Source organism: Falco peregrinus, chromosome 1 (genome assembly GCF_023634155.1).
Source record: "Falco peregrinus isolate bFalPer1 chromosome 1, bFalPer1.pri, whole genome shotgun sequence".
Classification (NCBI taxonomy): Eukaryota; Metazoa; Chordata; class Aves; order Falconiformes; family Falconidae; genus Falco; species Falco peregrinus.
In genome coordinates, this window is record NC_073721.1 from 23117332 (window position 1) to 23137772 (window position 20441).

The 20441-nt window shown below is 40.0% G+C and overlaps 1 protein-coding gene across 5 annotated transcripts in view; it reads left to right on the forward strand.

The window, feature by feature from the left end:
• The window catches only part of PTEN (phosphatase and tensin homolog), a 106499-nt gene that overhangs the window by 25943 nt on the left and 60115 nt on the right, over positions 1 to 20441 (forward strand). For 3 of the 5 annotated variants that reach the window (XR_008745427.1, XR_008745428.1, XR_008745429.1), the window contains exons 5-7: positions 2902 to 3140; positions 8616 to 8757; positions 11038 to 11204. Coding sequence is in view for 2 of the 5 variants with exons in the window: in XM_055793655.1 (XP_055649630.1) it covers positions 3048 to 3140; positions 8616 to 8757; positions 11038 to 11204; positions 19788 to 20012 (627 nt within the window). In the remaining 3 variants the exon portion in view is untranslated. Of the gene's footprint in view, positions 1 to 2901; positions 3141 to 8615; positions 8758 to 11037; positions 11205 to 14114; positions 14172 to 19787; positions 20013 to 20441 lie in introns of those variants that run through there. The other 2 variants (XM_055793654.1, XM_055793655.1) reach the window with 2 other exon arrangements.

The following is a 20441-nucleotide window of genomic DNA, read 5'->3' on the forward strand; positions in this document are numbered from 1 at the left end:
CAGGGAAACTTTTAGGGGCTCCTTTTGATCAGAGCCTTGGTGGGTGGAAACTGATGTGCCTGTTTTGTCAGTAATAACTCCCCAGGTAATAAATAAATATGGATTTACCTTTATTCTTTGTGCAGAGGAACATCTCTGTGCATGGTAGTAAAGCTTGTAGTTCCTCTTCATGCAGTACTTCAGAATGATTGGGTAGATAAGCAATACTTGTGTGTGCACAATTGCAGGAGATAATAAATCTCAGCCTTACTGGCTAATACTACATCATGGCAAGGGCTCAACTTCTTTTTTTTTTATTGTTGTTTTAAACCATCCTTCTAGTTGTAAAGGGGTTGTTTAGAACGTGACCAAAATGTAATTGGCTGCTTTAATGTCTGAATATAGAAGGACTGAAATTGTCATGTTGAAGTCATCTTCGCTTCTGATTTGCTCTTAAGATGTTGAATGACAGTGTCCTGAAACCTCACTCAATACATACAAGCCAGAAAAAAAGTATTTTAAGATCTGCTTGAGCAATACTTGGGGTAAGAGGAGAAAAGACATAAATGAAAAGGGACGTGTTTCTAATATGTCCAGAACATGTGCTTGCTTTAATTTATGCTTTTTATTTCGGGGATGCTCAGATCCCTTAACTGTCAATCCCAGCCCAAAATGTTGTTTGTGACAGCACCTTTCATAGCTCTTCTGCAGAAGATGACTGTTACAGGGAGCTACATGTTGCGTTTTTTCTTTTCATCCCTGAATTATTTACCTTAGATAACCAGATCGGTGACTCCAAACATCCCTTTGCAGACGAGCAACATTTCTACTCTAAAAATCTTCTGAAGTAAATTAATTTCAGAAGGAACTTCTAATTTGTACACTTAGCATGAAACACCATAGTAGTTCATTATTCAACTTGAATGCTCTTGCATCAAATTCAAAATCAAATGTTGAAAGCTCTTCATCTTTGCATGCTAGCTTTCTGTCTGGGGTTTTTGCAGTTTCTGAAATACTTCGATGCTGGAAATTGTCTTCTGCTTTGCCACAGGCTTTCCTCTTTGGTTTTTGTTTGGTTTTTTTTTTCTCCTTTATGTGCTATGGGATTTTTCTTGCAATGTCTAGGAGCTTGGAGAGAGTAATCAGAACTGTTCTCCATACTGTGTGCTCCAGTGTTAGGAACCAAAAATCCATGGAGGATCTACACCCTTTCAAGGACCCATTCAAGATTGCGCAGCTTTATGTTTCCTGAGGTTGCTTTCTGATTCATAATCCCTCTGCACCATCGCAGGGCACCCATTTAATCTGCTCCTCATTCTATCTTTGAAGAAAATACTGCAAGGTTTGCCTTTGGTCCCAGATCTTGGAGAGCATCTTCAACATGCTGTTTCTAGCTGGGATTTTTCAGGCTGTTCTTTCAGGACTACTTTGTCTCTCCTTTTCACTGGAACCTTACTGGATGTAGTTAAGATAGACTCAGAGTTGTATGGACAAACTTGCGGCATCTCCTAACAGCTTCTTAGGGGTTTCTACATAAACTTCTCCTTCCATTTACATCTGCTGCAAAAAGTGACATCTCTGTAAGTTCACATAAAATGATCATTTGGGGAGTGTTTGGATCTTCCACGTGGAAGAATTTATTAGTGTGTGCTCATGTTCGTTAGCCTTTGCTGCTTCTTTAGCAAAGTTTATTCACTTTTGTCAGGTTTCCCTATTTGGTCTTCTGGGAGCTTAAGTGGGCGGTCTGTACTGTGAGTGAATAAACTGTCCTTGCGGATCCTGCCGAAAGGCTTTGGATTTGTGCTGCACAATTTAGCAGTTCCATAACTTCATCCCTCACTTCTGCTCTTTAAGTCCTTGGGGATTCATCAAAAGGAGTTTTGCATGTGTGATGAGAGTAGTACTTATGAAACGAGTACAAACACTAGCCAAAAAATGAAATGTATTCATTTTTAGACCAGAAAAGGAAATGGTGGTTCTAGCTGGGAATTTTTAAGTGAACCAGGGTTGTATTTATAAGATCCCAAGTCTGTTGATCAAGAATTGAGGCGCACTTCATAAAGTGCTGTTCTCCTGATGAAATTAATACAGCCTTATGTAATTCTGCCAGTTAGCGTGGCATTGTCTGTCATCTTATCTGAGGTGTTAGAGGTTTGGGGTTGAGTGCTTATCTCTGCTTACTGCTTATTTTTTGCTCTTTTGAGTTTTCTTTCATTTCCTGCATGCTTGCTTGAAATTCTTTCCATCTCTAGATGGAAAAAAAGTGTTTGTCTGCATATATATATATATCTGTATAAGAAAAGGGGCAACTTTGTTCAGTGGTTTGACTTTAAAACCCTGAAGTATTGCAAGTGCCTTACATGAGATTTCTTTTTCAATTACCATTTTTTAATGGGGAAATTGCAGGCTTTTGTTTCAAAAACAAAAACCCAGAAAATTTGTTTTGAGCAAATTCTGAGAGTTTATCCCTACCATAGACTCAAATGTGCCCAGAATTTTTCCAAAATTCCTGTTGTCTGATCAGTGACTGAGGTCTGGCCCTGTTTTCTCTCAGCAGGTAGTCTAATTATTGCTGGAGTAATGGGTTTTCACAAGGTTCTATTTTGTGCTAAAGTTCTCTTAAGTTCTAGAAAATTCATCCTGTAGGATGGTGGAGTCTGTGCAACTCAATAGTGCGGTGAAATTCTCTTCATGTAGCAGGATGCTTGCTTATGTATTACTAGAGGAGTGCCTGCAATGCATATAATATGCAGTACATTGCTGAATAATATTGGAATAAAAAAATTATGTATCTATATGTAAGACAGGGGGGTGTATTTAGAAAGTTAATTGTTTGCATGCGTGCCACAAAGTTGATCTGTCTAGTTGAGCTTGCTGTAATTTCCTTTTGAGATTTTGATAAATGACTACTTCTCATTGCAGTTGCACAGTACCCTTTTGAAGACCATAACCCACCACAGCTAGAGCTTATCAAACCTTTTTGTGAAGATCTTGACCAATGGCTAAGTGAAGATGACAATCATGTTGCAGCAATCCACTGTAAAGCTGGAAAGGGACGAACTGGTGTAATGATATGTGCATATTTGTTGCATCGAGGCAAGTTTTTAAAGGCTCAAGAAGCCCTAGATTTCTATGGGGAAGTAAGGACCAGAGACAAGAAGGTGAGCTCTTTTCTGTTCTACCTGTATACTTACGCTTTTCCTGCTCAAGTTCAATTTGAATAGTCAAGCTCTTGAAGAAATAATTTCCATCAGTTGTGATATCTGATTTGATTTAGCTTTAACATTATTGGATCAGTGCAGCTGTTATCAATGAAAAAGCTTACCTAAGCAGCAGTAGCAGTTAGTTGCAACACTAAAACAGTCTGGTTTTTTCGTGTCCTGTTCAAGAAGATCTGGACAGTTTATTTTAAATAGCTTTTTAAATAACATTCTGCTGTGTGTCTCATCAAATGGGCGGTTGATGAGTGAACTTTCTCATTCAGCATTTTCAGCCCAAATAAGAGGATTATTCCAGCTTGTTTTGCCTGAATGGATGAGTTGTTCATCTCCTCAGGTTCTCTTAACTTCTGTGGTGGTGTTTGGAGATATGTAGTCATTATAGTGCATATTACAGTTGAATATCCCTACTGGAAGAGTCTGTTTTTGGATGCCCCTTTTCAATAAAAGGGTAGTTAAGCCCAGACATTGGCTGCCTCAGAGCCTGCTTCATGAAGGGCTGCCATTGAGTTTCTTCTACTTCTCCTGAGGAGAAATGGGAGGATCTCATTTCAGATAAATGGTCATGGCTACAAGAGCTTTCTGTTAAGACCTTGTTAGTGGTACAGACAGACTTAGTAGTACTGTATGTTGGACCTTTCTGGCATGGTTATGCCTTGTTAATGGGCATTGAACCTCCTTACTTGAAAGCCTCTCCAATTATAATGTGTGACTTACAGGGTCACTTCAGCAAGCTTTCCTGCTCATCTTCCGTCATTTCCTTGTGTATGGTGGAAGAGCAGCCCAGCGGATCATCCCAGCAGGGCAGTTTCAACCTACTCAAGTACAGACTCCTCTGTATCCCTGTAATATTTGCATAAAGTATTAATTTCACAGTGTGTAGACCTATAGTAAGCAGAGCTTCATGTTTGAGGGCTTGTGAGAGCCAAGTGTCACATACAGAATTTTAGAATTTGGCTGTTCATTCATTGGAAGGAGCAAATAACTATTTAGTTTGCTCTCTTTTACAAGACGGAGCTGTTATTGCATGTACTACTGAGAAGGTAGCTGTGGTGTAGTACTGGAATGGAGACATTGTCGGGGTTTCCCATCAAAAAGTTGTGGCTTTTGGTAAGAGTGAATGATAGTGAATAGGAATGAGCTGTGTGATGAATAAACAGTGTAGATTACTTCTACTGATAAAGATTATCTAAAGAGCTGGATAAAATACAGTGAAAACTACAAAATTTGATTTAACAAATCTGTGGTGAAGCATGTTGTAGCTGTTTCCCTTTTGTAAAAAAAGGGTAGTAGTTCTGCATGTTAGTGTGTTGAGGGTAAGGTCAGTTAGGTGTTCATCAGTACCCCAGTGGTACTCTGGCATGTTTGAGTTAAGGGAGAGCTTAGTAAACAGGAATAGTGAGAGCCTTGTTTAGCTTCACTGTAAATATTGTCTGTAACCAGCAACTTTGTTTTGGTTTTCATGTCTTTGCTGGAAGAGTTGATTTCCACATACACACACCCACCCCAGCTTCACTTGAGCATGGTTATCTTTATGTGGACAGTGGGCAGCATGTGATTCGCATAATCCTTAAAGTAGTGTTTATAGACAGGTATGTCAATGCAAGTTCTAGGAGCGTTTTCTTCCCTCGTGGTCTGTATTTCAGTCTTATATGTCAAGTGCTGCTCTCTGATTTGACACTTCACCAAACCTTTATGTAACTGACTTCCTGAACTCAAAGTAAATGAGGCATCAAAAGAGCTGTTTGCACCTAGGGACAGGAAAGTGCCTTTTTTTTTGTTGTTGTTGCTGGACCAACACGTGTATGATGAAGGAAAATTGGCTTTAATTAGGTACCATATTTTCTTCATTTAAAGCAAGCACAAGGTGTGCATTTTGTGTATAGCTGCTCAGAATAGTGTAGCTAAAATTGTTGTTGCCATGAATATGCATAGCAAACTGATTCTTGAGAGGGCTTAGTCCGTGCCGGCAGGAAGTGTGAGTCTGATTGCAAGAGGAAGTATGACTAATTGGTCAAGAGAACAACCTCAAGTACTTCTGTAGCAAGCCTTTCCCAAGTGCCTGCTGGAAGAAGCTTCATGGAGGCCTTTGCAACATTAAGTGAGAGTTGTAGTTGCAGCTGACAGTTGCTAGATACTCTGTTAGTGTACTGTTGTCCTGGGAAAGGTAGTGGGGAATAAGACACAGCACAACTGAGTCTACAAGTCTGTCTATGACCAAAAACTGTTGGGTTTTGGTTGGTTGTTGTCTCCCCCCTGCCACCAAGCTGCCTTCTTTTGACTTCTGTAACTCATCATAGCGGGGGGTGGGTGGGGGATGGGGACGGATGTGACGGGATGACTTTTTCAGAAGGAAGGAATGATAAAGATTAGAAAGTATTGGCTAAACAGTTGTGTCTATCAGTCACCACAGTGGCAGTAGAACAGGACTGATTTCTGTTTTCTCTTTGAACCAAGGGAGACCAACTGTTTGCTGAAGTTGGATAAGGAACTGTAATTGTCCAGCTTGTTTACTGAGGTAGGGGAGAAGTAAACCCCCAAAAAAGTCTTCTAAAAAAGCTGCTGCTGCCACTGTTTGAAATGTTTAGCTTAGCACCTGTTTTTTCCTTAAGATGGACACAGAAATACTGTTGTGATGACAAAGACTGACAACTTACCTTTCTGCAGCTGGAGAGGTCTTTATTCCTGCTTCTGCCTTGAAGGGTTTTATGGTGATGATTAGACTTGGAAGGAAGCAATCTAATCAACAGATAGGTATCAGCTGGGAACAACTATTCAAGTGCCTGAGCTGGAAATGATCTATTCAGGAGTGTTTTTTGACTGTTATACCATTGTATTTTTAGGAACAGCTCCTAATAGTGGTGTAACTGAACAGGAAATAGAAACCAATTATTTTGTGCGAGGAAGTCTCAGAATGACGCTGAGCAGGGTTGATATCTAGTGTCTGATGTGTCAGAGCTGATCAGTTGTGATGCCCGTTTGTTCGACATACTCGGGTGGCAACCTCAGCTAAACCTGATGCCCTAAGCCTAGTCTGAGGCTGCAGCTTCAACATTACTCTCACAGTAGGGCATGTTATTAAAGTGCATGTGGGAATATTGCTTCCAAAAATGCTTGTTCTTCATAATCCTGCCTGTGCTACATTGAGGAGAACCAGGAGCAGTACCTGATATCTTTGGTGATCTCTACACAGCTCCGCAGTACCCTGTAAAACTCTGGGATAGGGACTAGAGAAGTTATCTATTGTCCATTTAAAAAATGATGGTGGGGATAGATGGGAACTGTAAGGTGCTTGAGGAGAAAATACTTAAACTACTTCCCTTTTCTTTACTCTTCTTGAGTAAAAGTAAGTGGGGGTTGATTTTACCTCTTGGAATATTAGCTTGTTATGAAAATGTTGTGCTTTGAAATCAGACCTTTGGAAAATTGAGAACTTTCTGTTCTGTTTCAGTGTGGCTGGTTCTTAGGATCTCAGGGTAAAGGCTATGTCTCCAGGGAGAAAAAAATCTCTGGCTGGAGGGGATAAAACTGCCCTCCTGGCTGAGAACTGGTTTTGCTTTGAGATTGACTATCACTTTATATAGCCACAAAAGTGACTGTCTTCCCTTCATTCTTGTCGAAGCTCTGGCTGTCCTGGTAAGGTGTGTTTCTCTGTAGGGCGCATGCTTTATGGCATGAAGAAGCTATGAGCAGAGAAGGATTTGTTTTTTCCTTACCTGTATAGTTTTCTTCTGATTGGCAGCATTGGTAAATTACTGATGGTTTTCTCTGAAGCTGGGATTTTCTCAGTCATGATGCTCAGATCCCAGGAAGGCAAACTTCAAAGCCGGCTTAAGAAGTGGGTCTGGTAACTATTGGGATGACATCTAAACAAAAAACGTGGTCATTGTAGAAGGTTACTTAAGAAAGTTATTGTAAAAGTGCTGTAGGGGAAAGTCTTTTGTGTGATTTAGAAACAACTGAAGTGTTAGGGAGACATAATTACCAACATTTTTTTTAAAAAAATAATTGCAGAAAGTGAATATTTTCATGTGTGCAGAACAGGTGCTTACTAAATTAAAACTACTCTGGCACTTTCAGCTTATAGCTGTTTTAAGGTGAAGCAGGTATTAAAACTGTTTATAGCAATGCTGTGCTGTAGGTTTTGTGACCAAAATGATCACAGATTCTTACATGAAAACCTTTTATCTCCAGTTTATTGCAATGTCCCATTTAGTTTTAATATGGAAGTTTACTTACTGATGTGTTGCAAGTACTGTGGGTTGTTATAAGCTGTGTAATGTGTTTTCTAGGAAATGAAATTATTTCTCATTTCTATCACTTTTGCTTGGAAATATTAGCTATAAGAGCTTTAAAACTGTTTCCTTCCTTGAAATTTAAGTTGATTTAAAATTAGTAATAAAAGTGTTCTTTGTTCAAAGCAAGTGTTTACTTCAGTTATAATTCAACTGAGAAATGCTTCATTTAACAGTCTGGGCTATTGAGCCTATATTAATGAAACTTTCTACTTTTGTTTTTGTGAAAACCTTTCAGAAGGGCATTTTTTTAGTAGAAGGTAGTGTCAGTCTTGAGTACAATGATACTGACAAACAGGATTAGAATCATTTGACTTAAACTGCTGTTGAAATGTAACTCCTGTATTGGTGCTTAAAAATTAGAGTATGTTCAAGGTGCCTCCTGCTTAACATCTGATGCGTGCCCCCCCCCCCCCGCCCCTGCCCCCCCCCAAAAAAGGCAGCAGCATGAAACAGTTTTTTAAATGAACCTCAGTGTGTTTGAGGTGTTTGTCTTTAAGATATGGAAAAAATCTGCATTTTTTTGCCTCATTGCTTGAGATGGATGTTTGGAGATACATACTAAAGTAACTGGAAAACCAGTGTCCTGCTTCTGTGCTGGGTACTGGTCGGTAATTAATTGCTTGGTGTTGGATAATGTGTGCAAACAGCTTCCTTTTAAATGCTCTGCAGGACAAGTGCAAGAGATGTGGACACGTGTCTAGAGAAAAGGAGAATGTGTGCAGAGGCAGCCCTTTGGTTTGGAGGTGGATTATGTCTTTGCTTGTCCCTAAGGTGCCCAGAATAGTCCATAATGAAGAAGTTGTTGAGGGTTGGCATGAGTTACTGTATTGAATACCCACATGGATGGGTTTCTGTGCAGTGTAGAGAGAAGCGCATCACTCGCCTGCTTTCTAGATACAGCCTGCTTATATGCTTTACTTTGTCTGCCCGTCTCCAGTGTAGCTGCTGCAGAGGTATACTCAGCTTAAATCACAATGGTTTATTCCAGGTGCTACAGCTACCTTTTCATTCATGGGTTTTTTGCTTTTTAGTTATACTCTGAGGTAATGGGCAGGACCTGTATTAGTGATGCTAATAAATGGTCTTGATGGTTTTTGATGTTTGTTTTCCCTCTGTTTAGGGAGTAACAATTCCCAGTCAGAGACGCTATGTGTACTACTATAGCTACCTGTTAAAGAATCACCTTGATTACAGACCAGTGGCACTGCTGTTTCACAAGATGATGTTTGAAACAATTCCCATGTTCAGCAGCGGAACTTGCAGTAAGTACTCAGCAACCCCTTTAACCTCCGTTAGCTCTTGTAAGGAAACACATCAGCCTCTGAACTTGGTTTGGTTATGTGACAGCTACCATTCTGTTACATGACACGAAAAGCTGCACATCTTGATAGAGAAGATCATACTTAAACACTTCATGTTCCAAAATCTGCTGGGTTAGTGTGGTCTATTGCTGGCATCCTCCCAGGTGTATTACGTTGAGGTCTGTGAAGGACTCATAGTTGTTTCACCACAGTTTTAAACTGGGAAGCATTGAGCTGGTTTGAAGATAAGTGATGCCATATATGTATTTGGGGTTTTGCTCCTTATTTCATAAAAAAAGCCTTTTTTTTCTTTATGTAGCAACTTCTGGGAAACATGAATTGCTGAAAAACACTTGCTTAATGGTGTGTTGGCTTCAAATGCAGCAACATCATTCTTCCCATGATGTTTAAAAAAGAATAAATCAGTTCAACTGGGTAAATACCTAACTAATTCTGGAAGTTTTCTTTATATGGAGGCTTATAAAGTATTAATAAACCTGTAAACAAATAATCTGGTTTGTTGATACACATTGTGTTAGTAAGGAACAGCAGATTCCTTGAAACTTTGAGGTATAAATAGAAATTCACTTCTGTCCTTCTGTGGGCTGCATTACAGGGCAGTAACTGCCTAGTGTTGTGTGTTCATTTTTTGTTAGTGGAAAAAGTCTATAATGGTTTTGCTATGGGCATTACTGCAATGTGTAATTAATTGCAGTGCCTCCTGTGGCTTTGATAAAAATTGCACTATTAATATTGTAAAACAGTACCTGAACATGTAATGCACATGAAAAACAATCAAGCAACTTGTTAGGCTAGCTGTATTTACAGGAGGAGGAGGAAAGGTGGAGCCTCTGCCAAAAAAACTCTGCCTCTAGGGTGGAGGTGTGGAGGTTACAGATTTCAGCAATTAATATAATTACTACCTTCTTTAATGTTTTGGGTACACTGCACTATACTTGTGAAATCAAGCTGCAAGTATGAATTGCTTATGTGAGCATTAACTTGTTTGTCCGCACCAGGCTATCAGCATGCCATTTTCATAGTAGGATACTGGGATAAACAAAAGATTTGATAAGCACCTGAGTAACTATCTTGGTTATCAACTTCAGCATCTTTGTGTACTGTAATATTTTAAGTCTCTGGAGTTTTCAGTGATATTTCAGAATGTGAAACCAATGGTCTGTGTTACTACTTTAGTTGTGTTATCTACTACAATTGTAGTCATTTTACCAACACATAATAAATTTTAAACTGACTTCCTTGTATCTTCCTTCTGTTTTAAAGTTACTGACAAGTAGAGTTGTGCCTCTTGGGCAAACAAAGGGATGACAGGATTTCATGGCTCTGACGATTTTAGGGAGATAAGTAGCAGTTTTATAGCTAGGCCATTCAGCAAGATAGTGTGGATATGCTTGGTAGGAACTTCCACAGCTCTGCAGGGGTGGTTTCTGGGTGGCTATGCATTCTACAGCAGGGTATGGTTCGATGTGTATTAGTCTAGAGAGCAGCCTGCATCTGATACTAACAGAGAAGTCTGGAGCAAATGCAGAAAATCTTATTCGTTTAAGTTGTATTTAGTATTTCTGGCTTTCATGCTGGTGTCCGGCAATTTCCAAGAAAATCTGCTTAGGCTGCACCAAAAAAACATAATTTCAGCTGTTACCCCTGCAGATTTAACTTGGAAAGGTATGACATGGCTGGCACTTTCTTGGTGATGGTGATTTACAGTACAGACTTACGGTCTGTGTCTATATAGTCGTCAGTAGTGGTTGGTTTGTGTGTTAGTGTTAGATTTTGTCCTTGGTTTTGTTTGTATAACAGTTCTGTTTGTGTAAGAGTAGAAATCAGTTTGTGCTGACATGACTGCCCATTCTGCAATTCAAATACAACACGAGAGAATAAACCAGTTACATCCATACAATTTGGCGATGAGAGGCAATATGCAAGGAAAAGTCAAGAAGTTGTCACTTGATGTAGTTGTTTCTTACTATATTAAAAAGAAACTACAAGTTTCGAAGAACCCTGTGGTTGCTTGAGAGTATTGCTACAAAGGACAGAAATCTGTTACGTTGTTTCCAGTAACATCTAGCAAAGTTGGATGTTCTGCAGTGCTTAACTGTTAATAGATATTTATTAACTTACAAAGTATTGTAGCTCATGATTGTGATTTTGATACTAATATTGTGCTTTCTAACACTTTAAGGCATTTCTTACGAAGTGATGCTCTGTTTGTGTCCTCAGATCCTCAGTTTGTGGTATACCAGCTAAAGGTAAAGATATTCACCTCCCCTTCAGGACCCTCAAGACGTGAAGACAAGTATATGTACTTTGAATTCCCTCAACCTTTGCCGGTATGCGGTGATATCAAAGTGGAATTTTTCCACAAACAGAACAAGATGTTGAAAAAGGTTGGTTTTCTTGCTTTTCTGGAAAAAGTTGTCAAGCCAATCCTAATGCAGGGCTGGGATGTTGGTTATTCTTCAGTGATGGGTAATCACAGTATTTAATTCTTTGATGTCCACTTTTCCCAAGGAGAGAATCTACCACAGAATGAAAGCTGGATATTTTGAGAGTTGGTGAGATTAAGTACAAAGGTTGGATAAAAATTATACTGCATATGTATTGCAGTCTTTTGGGTAGTAGTGAGTAATCTAATTGAGGAAGAAATATTCTCATTCTAAAAATAGATTTGCATACTGAGCAAGTTAACTCCAGCTGTTTTCTTCACTAAATTTTCCTAAGGTTTGAACAAGCACAGAAGATCCTGCCTGTGTGCTGTTGGCTGATTTCTACCCATCTGTCAAATATGGTTGAGTTTCTGAGATAATTGAGTTCCTACACACTTTGTAGAAGTATCTCTGCAAGCTATTCAGCCATCTCTCAGTTCCCAGCTGTAATGCCTTGACATAAGACGTTCAGAGAATTCACTCAACTGAAAATTTTATCAGTGTCTCAAATGTAGAAAAAATGAATCTAGAACTTATTTTGACACCAAAGTCAGTGAGTTTTTAAAGACTGATGCCTCATCACTGGGCTTTGTTAATTCTGGTGCTTGTGAAACTAGCTCGCATCTACCAAAGTGAAAGATGAGGATGAGACCACGTTGATTAAAGGCTACCTCTTGTACTTACTACTTGAAATTATTTATGAGTAGTTGTTCATTATTTAACGGTTTTTAAAAAACTAAAGAACATTAATTGAGCAAATTCTGTGTTCAGGCAAAGCATAAAAATAAGAAAATACTTGAGTGGATTGGGAGACAAACCTAAGTGATTAAGTCTCTTGTAACTGTGCACACAGGCTGTACCTACTAGGTGTGTGTAAATACACATGCACACTATTTTGTGGGCTTGTTCAGTTACAGGGTATTGTTAACTAGTTTAATGGTGTAATATCACTAGCTGGAAATGTTGTGTTGTTTATGTGCTGATGACTGCAAAGTTTTTAAGCAGTTTCTTAATGGGAATATTTCCTTCTTCTGCCTGTTTAAAGAGGTGTTTTAGTTTGTCAGCGTGGCTGTATGCAATATGGAGAACTGTAAAACACAGCGTTTTATAAGTAGAAATTCTACTTTAAGTCAAAATTAAAATTATTGACGTATAAAACTGCAACGCACTGGAGCCAGTTTTGAGAATGAACTTTTAAAGGAGTACCCAGATAAGTACTGTGGGCTAGATGTGAGGGATGCAGGGAGGAGATGAAACAAAACCCAAACATCTGAGACAAGGTCCTGTTTTATCTGGCCTGTGTCCTGTCTTAACTGTGATTTTTGTTGTTTCTTTACCATAACACAGTAACACATGGTTGCGAAAGGACTTTGTAGGAAGCATTGTGCTGCACTGCCCCTTCCTGAGTAAGCCCTTGAAATGTGAGTGCAGCTCAGATGCTGGATCTTGACCCTGTAGCATCAGGAATGAACTGCTCTATTCATTTTATCTCTATAGAGAGCACTGAGGTCCAGTGACAGTATAAGCTAGAGCTCCTCGTTACCAAATAAAATTTCTATAGTCTAAATTCAGTCTTCGAGAGTGCGTGTAATTGTCTGCAGAAACGCAGCAAATGTGTTACTATGCTGTAGTTTCATTTCAGAGTGTTATATCAGTCATGATTTCATTTCTTAAGAATTTCTGTAGTTTCTGAGTAGCTGGTTGATTTTTTTTTTTGTCTGTTCTTATCAAGTACCCTAACTACTCAGGTTCTGTGTATTACAGATAGTGCAGAGGTGCTCCTTTTCTGAATGTTTTGAGACTGTTAGGGCTGAGAAATGCTTAGATGGTGAAAGCTCTTTTCACATCAGCAAGCTTTTCTGAGAGATAGTAACTCTCCCTTCACCAGAAGGAAGTTTTTTGTAAAGAAACTACCTTGATAATCTGCCTGAAAGATCTGTTGAATGTAGTGTCTAATTGTCATCACCCTTGCGTAAGAATGGAGGCCAAAAGAAAGTAGGTTTATAGTGTTAGTTCTATGAAGACCACCTCTGTTAGCTCTACTGTAAATGCAGACACAAACTGAGAGCATATTGGACTGGGTCTGTGGGTAGTCTTGGGTGTAGGCATGTTAATCTGTTCTATGAAACTGCTGATGAGGTCTTCATATAAAGAATTAGTGAAATGCTGCATCTCTGACATATGCTTTGCCACTAGAGGAGATCCTTCCACATGGTCCTTCTGACATTTTTTGTATAAAGTGGGTTAAGATGGAAATAGGGCAAAGGTGAATATCTGTGGCAGAAAACCTACCTTGGCACAAGGTTGAACATACTTCTCTGTACAAGTGTGTCATGGTTTAACCCTAGCTGGTAACTAACTACCATGCAGCCACTCATTCACTCCCCCCTCACCCAGAGGGATGGAGAGGAGAATTGGAAAGGAATGTAAAACTCGAGGGTTGATGTAAGAACAATTTAATAATTGAAATATAATAAAAATGAAAGAACAATAACAATGATGACAGTAAGTTATAGTGAAGAGAGGATGGGAAAGAATAAAATCCAGAGGGAAAGGAAGAAAGAAACATGTGGTGAACAATGCAACTGCTCACCACCCACTGACGGATGCCCAGCCAGTCCCTGAGCAACAATCTGCACACCCTGGCCAACCCCCCAGGTATATGTACCAGGCGTGATGTCCCATGGTATGGAATACCTCTTTGGCTAGTTTGTGTTGGCTGCCTTGGCTGTGTCCCCTCCCAGTTCCTTGCGCCCCTCCACCGTTTTTGCTAATAAGGCCTGAGAAATGGAAAAGTCTCACATCAAAGCCAAAACACAGCACTGTACTAGCTCCTAAGAAGATAATTAACTCCATCCCAGCTGAAAACACGACAAAATGTTTCACATCTGTGCTTGTTCCTTTTCTAGATAAACTGACTTTATGGAGTTTTTACTCAAAACCCCAAAAGAGAGGGCCTTCCACTGTGGAGACTTACCACATTTCGGAGATGATCACCTAATTAATGAAGAACAGCATAATTAGGAGTAGCAGGATGTTATCTTTCAGAGGTTCTGTTTTATTCATGCATGTTTATGAAAGCTGGAATTACAGGTCTGTTGCGTGACACTGGTTCTTGCTCTTCCAAGGTTTTCTGTTAGCAGATTTATAGGTAGCCCCCTGACAAGTTTTCTTGCATGTACTTAAAGGCATCACATATCTGCCAGTCTGCATTTTAACCTAATAAAAAATCTAATAACGGTAAAAGTGTAAGTCTTAGCCATCCTCCAGCCTGAGGCCCAGAATGGATCATGTCTCATCTCTGTGTCCTCCTGCTGCGCCTGGTTTGGTGTTTGATACCACTGATCTCAGCTGAAGTGCTCCAGTCTTACTCACCTGTACTTGCTTTCATGTTTCTTAATCCTCTGAAGAACAGTAGCATTATCTGCAGAGCTCTCTAGTATGGAGGGTCCTTTTCAATTTGATCAAGGTTGTCTTGGTTAAAAGTATTGTGCGTGAAAGAAAGCAAACTTGGATGACTACGTGACTTTGTTGACACTGCAACACTAGGTGCTTAATGTGGAATTTGAAGTAGTAGTCAGTGTCCTGTTTTTTTTAATGGCAAAACTTAATTGAAGCAAATTCAGTAGCCAGCAAGAGCTAACCTCCGCCAAGGGATTATTTGTACTGGTGAGATGTTGGTAAGAGGGTGACTGCTTTGAAAAAGTTACCCTGTTTCAGCTCTTCCATAATCTGTGCCATCTGGCATCAGTTAGGAAGTCCGTAACTCTTGGTCTTTTCTTGCTTAATAATGTTTGTTTACTTTATTCTTGGACCATTTCTTCAGTATGATGTAGCTACTTCCTTACAAGAATGAAGTACATGCCCATATGAGAACAGAATGGCTTGAGGCTCCAGAGTACTTATATATGAATTTCTGATGAATAGAAGTTAGTAATTTGGGGGGTGGGGGGTGGGGTGAGTTTTGAGCATTAATTTTGTTTCTCTGACTTGCAGCTTGGCTGTTCTTCCATCTCAGACTGCTGCTGTAGTCTCTCCAGGTTTGCTTCCATGTATCTGCGTGAAGCATTTTTCTTCCAGTTATTGATGTTGACATGATAATCTTAAAGTATTTGAGTGTCCTTATATCACTTGGCTCCATGAGAGTGTTTAAAAATAATACGGATCTCGTAATCTTCCTGCCTGAAGAGCCTGGGGGTAAAGGAGCCTTTTTTCAAGAGTCCTCCCAGTATAGATGAGAGGGAAATGGTGTGGGGGTTTTTGGAAGTAGCCCTGCTGCTTTATACCCAAACTTTAATGTAGGCATGGCTGACAGCATTGTTCGAGCTTTTGGGTATGACATTTTGTCTCTTGAGTCTGTATAGATGTGAAGTTCTGCTACACAGCTCAAGAGGACTTCGGGTGATTGCTGTTTAGCAAACGCTGAAGGATGGACATGTCAGAAGACTTGAACTGTTGATCTGAAAATGGTACAAGAAATTCCATCCCATGACTATGGGAAGGCTATGAGGCCAGCATTGAACAGGTCGAAACATGATTTTCGTTTTCTGATTGATGGATAGCATCTCCAAACTTCCTAGCTGGTGTTGCAAAGTGATTATAAGTGCCTGTAGATATCTCTGCAAAATTAAACTCTCAGGAGGATATGGGAACTCCTAGCTGATGGCTTAAATGATCTTGGATTTGGATCTCAGTCTGCAGTTAGAGGCAGGTATCAGCTCTAGAGTGAGGTGTATTTTTCTGTCAGAGAACTGAAAAACTGTACAGGGTAGGGATAAGCATTGTATGTCAAAATAGTGTGATTAAATCCGCTTCTGTCTCGCGTGTCTGATACTGCACTGTAGATTTTATTATATGGTTTGGTAATGGAAAGAAACACATCTGCAGGTTTTTTAAGGCAGATGCCTGTGATGTAAGTGGAAGTGAAGCAAAACACATTCAAAAAAGCCTCTAGCTAATACTTGTTTTCAGAAGCCCATTTGTTAAATTGTGTTCCTTTGAGCACTTGGTGTGGTATTCTGATTTGTTCTATAAAGTACAAGTTCAGTTCATGCCTTGATCTTTGAAGTTCCTATCTTTGACCCATATTATATCAACTTTCTTTGTTGTCTCCCATGAAATATTTTGGAGCCTGATGCTTTAGCTGAAGCTGGCTGAATCCTGACTTTGAATAATGAGTTTTGTTTGTCAGTGAAAGCAGTGACACAATTATCAGCCTTAAAAATGTATTCCAAAAAACATGACCAAGTCTTCCCTCAATTTGAGTGGCCATGCCATGTTCCAGTACCCATGAACTTAATTTAAGCTAATTAGTGTAGTGGGAAAGGAAGGAAAATAACTCGATGCTTTAAAAAGCTGGAGGAAGATAAAAGGATAAATGACCAGCTTAGCCAAGCTGTATTGTTTAGCTTGAGTCCCTGAAGACCTCTACAGATTTATCCCAGGGAAAACAGATTAAAAGATGTCTACTGAGGAGTTTGTAATCCGTCTTGTCTTCTCCAGACTCTTATCAGTAAAGCTGAGTCTCTGCAGTTTATTGTTCAGGCAGGCCCTTAAGTGCCAAGTTCTTCTTGGTACTCCTTGGTTCTGTGCCACTTGATGAAGTTTAAGGTGAGGCATGACAAGACCATGCCTTCTGCTTCTGTTGGCATTGTTTACATCCAGTGGCCTTGTTTGCTTTGGCACTGCTTTCCTGCAAAGCTGCTTCAGCACTGTTGGTATAAGCCATTTTCCATCCATCTGCTGCAGCATGTTCATGAGCTTTGTCCTCTCCTCTGCTGGCCTCACTGGAGGTGCCAGGGGTGGCAGTGAGGACCAGCACCAAAGTGCATTGCTGCTTCTGCATTGTGGTCCTGAGGAAGGATGAAGCATAGTAGTACCATCACCACAGCTACTAGAGGTGGGATCTCCCTTAGCTGTGGTCATGGGGTGTTAATGCCCTTTCTCTAAATCCTCACTGGAAGGACGGTGTCTTCACCAGTGGTGAGGCTGCAGGTGGTATATCTCCCTGCTTATGGAGCTGTTAGATGCTGGTAATATCAGGCCAGACTTGCCTTTTCCTGCTGTTCATCGCAGATGGCAGCTGGACTCCAGATCCTTCCTGTTCTGTAGCTGGAAAGCTGATGCTATTAGTTGTTTCTGTTTTCACCTGAACTGGTCTTTCGGTTAGGCAGGAGTAGCTATCTCGTCTCCTTGGAGGACTATGTATCTTTTGAGGGAAGAATCATCTGGGTGTAGGAGGAACCTGGACCAGGTTACTGTGAAGATGTCTTCATGTGGATTTTACCTGCTGCCACTTTCTTCATGGGACATCAGCAGGCAGGGTGATGACTCATTGGAGCAGTACAGAAGAAATAAATCCTCTTGCCCAGGTTGTTCATCCTCTGATACCAGATCCTGGGGTGGGCATTTTTAAGACCGTTTCTGAGGCAGTGTTAGTGGAGAAGAGGGTGCTAAGTGTGTGAGCAGTTTGGGCCGGGCAAGAACCTACTGACTGCTGCCTTACGTGGACATGCTCCAGCAAGGTTTCTTCATAGTTGTGATGGCTTGAAGGGACTTGGTGGCAGTGGCAAACATCTATTAGTCTCCCAAGACAACTGTAATTATGTATGTTAATTTGATAGGTTAACCTGATTCCCAAAGGTACTGGAGAGGCATGTATTGAAGTGGATGATCTTTTAATACCAGAAGTGTTTCTGACTGAATTATTTATCTTTTGTCTTTGCTATTGCACTTCCTTACAGGTTGGGGGTCTCTTAGGTGCTTACAGAAATTCACACAAGTTGGAAGTTTCTGTATGCTTCACCTACAGTGTGGAAAATTGGTGTACTGACCTTACATAGAGAAGGCAGGTTGAAGTTGTTTCATCAAGCACTTCCGAATTCCCAGTACTTGTGTTCTTACATGTTTTTGCTAATCTGCGAGGAAGAAGAAATAAAGAAATTAAGCAGTACTCCAGCTCTTCCCTGCCCCCTTCTCATGGGCCCAGGAAAATTTGCTGGTGCCCAATTGCCTTCAGCAGGAAGGCGTGCTCATACGATGCCCACTAGACCCACTTCTGTTCCACCTCTGATTCCCCCTGCCACTTACCAGCAGAGATGAATAGCTAGGAGGATGGGGCAGGACCTGGATTTTCAAGTAAGAAATTGGTTTAGCAGAGAGTTCTAATTCCAAAGTAATGTAAACTAGCTCAGGAGGAGCTGGTTTGTCTTCTGGTACTGTATCATATCAGTGAGTGTTAGATGCTGGTATGTGCTAGCTTTGTCACCCCTGCAGCTTTAATAGAAATGCCATTGTACTGACTATTGTGGGAAGATTGGCTGTTTCCATTTTGGATCTTTTGCCTGAAAACTCAAATCACAGCTAAATAGGTGGTTTCATTTGTAAAGAGGAAGTACATGTGGCTTAGTTTCAGATGAAGTGCTTAATGTGCTAATCGGGACCAACCTGCTAATGGTAGTTGATTTTGGAAACACCAGCGCTTGACTGATGAAAGTATGGCAAGTGATGGAGAATTAAAATGAGCATTCAGTGCATTCTACGGGGCCATTTAGCTGAGGGTTTAGAGGTGAACTTGATGGGCATACCGTATTTGGGGATTGTCTAGCCAAGAGCAAAATGTTGTTGCTTGTTTGGTAGCACATATGGAGATAACACTCACAACGACCCTGCTAGTCATAATGATGTGCCTCTAATATACTGGCTGGTACCAGCTGGTTCTCCAGTGAATTTTTAACATCATTGATACGTTTATATTTTTACCTGTTTGTACAGGTATGCAGTGTTGTAGTGGATAATCTAACTTATACCTTTCCAGCTGTTGTTGGTCATCTGTCAAATTCTGCTTAAGTTGAATTTATTCAAAACTGTCAGTACCCCATCTTCTCATTAAAAACCTCCTGCTGAGTAGAAGGACAGCAGACACTTCCAAAGTCGTGACTTCTTAGTACCAGTCAGCAAACATGTGACTGGTAAAACCATCTCCATAAAGCAGTAATGAGTCCATTATGATAGGAGTCCTGTATTTGTAGGGTGGTTTTGGCCATTACAACTATTTCTGTATAAAAATAAAGTGTTCCATTAATGCAGGAAGCTACGGGAGAGGATGTTCTCTGTTGATAAATATTACTCACCTAAGCTGGTTCACCCACATTGTCTGTTGGGTTTGGCTACTGCTTAGCAAGGTATGAGCAAAAAAAAGTACCTTTATGCCTTGGGATTACAAATCTAACATTTGTTTAAGTTATTGTCATTTGCTTTTTTTTTTGTAGGCATGATTTGTTTTAAACCCAACATTTTATAAGGAGTGGCTTCGGAAAGCGTAATTGGTTACAATCGAGTTTGATTAATGTAGATTTTTGCATGTTACCTAGGCGAATTGGTGAAAACGTCTTTCATGCAATGTAACCCATGATGTACTGTTGTCCAAACAAGTTTTGTCTGATATGACCAATTTGTTTTTGACCAGATGATGATATTAGTCTAATTGATGTGTCTCTAGTGAATACTAAAGCAATGTTGTTCTTTCTGTTCTTCCTCCCCCAGGACAAAATGTTTCACTTTTGGGTAAATACATTCTTCATAGGACTGGATGAAAATTCAGACAAAGTAGAAAATGGAAGTCTAGTTGCAGATCAGGAACTTGATGGTATTTTCAGTACAGAGCGCTCAGATAATGATAAGGAATATTTAATCCTTACATTAACAAAAAATGATCTAGACAAAGCAAATAAAGACAAAGCCAACAGATATTTCTCTCCCAACTTCAAGGTCAGTATATATTATGTGTAAACAAAGCTGAAAAGCTGAATGACATTATCTGATTTGTCTGTTTTGCCTTATGGAGGAGCCAGTTGGAACTGCTATGTAGAAATTGAATTCATGAGTTAGTATTGCCACCACTTAGCAAAGACTATAGCTTTAAGTTTACCTGCTTTTTGGGAAGCTGATAGAAGTTGAGAGACTGAGAGTAAAGTCTTCAGGTTGTTTCAAGTATTTATCAAAACCATTAGAGATGAGTAGTAGGAGGCCCAGAGACCAAGGTAGCATCTTCCCTGTACCAGCTGCATTGCCATGAGCTCTGAGCTTTACACAGTAATTCCTGAGTTGATTTGCAGAGGTGCCTACTTCAAGGGAGTATCTTAACCTGTGAGTTCAGCTTTGAGGAATATGAGCCATTGCCAGCACTGTTTTTAAAAA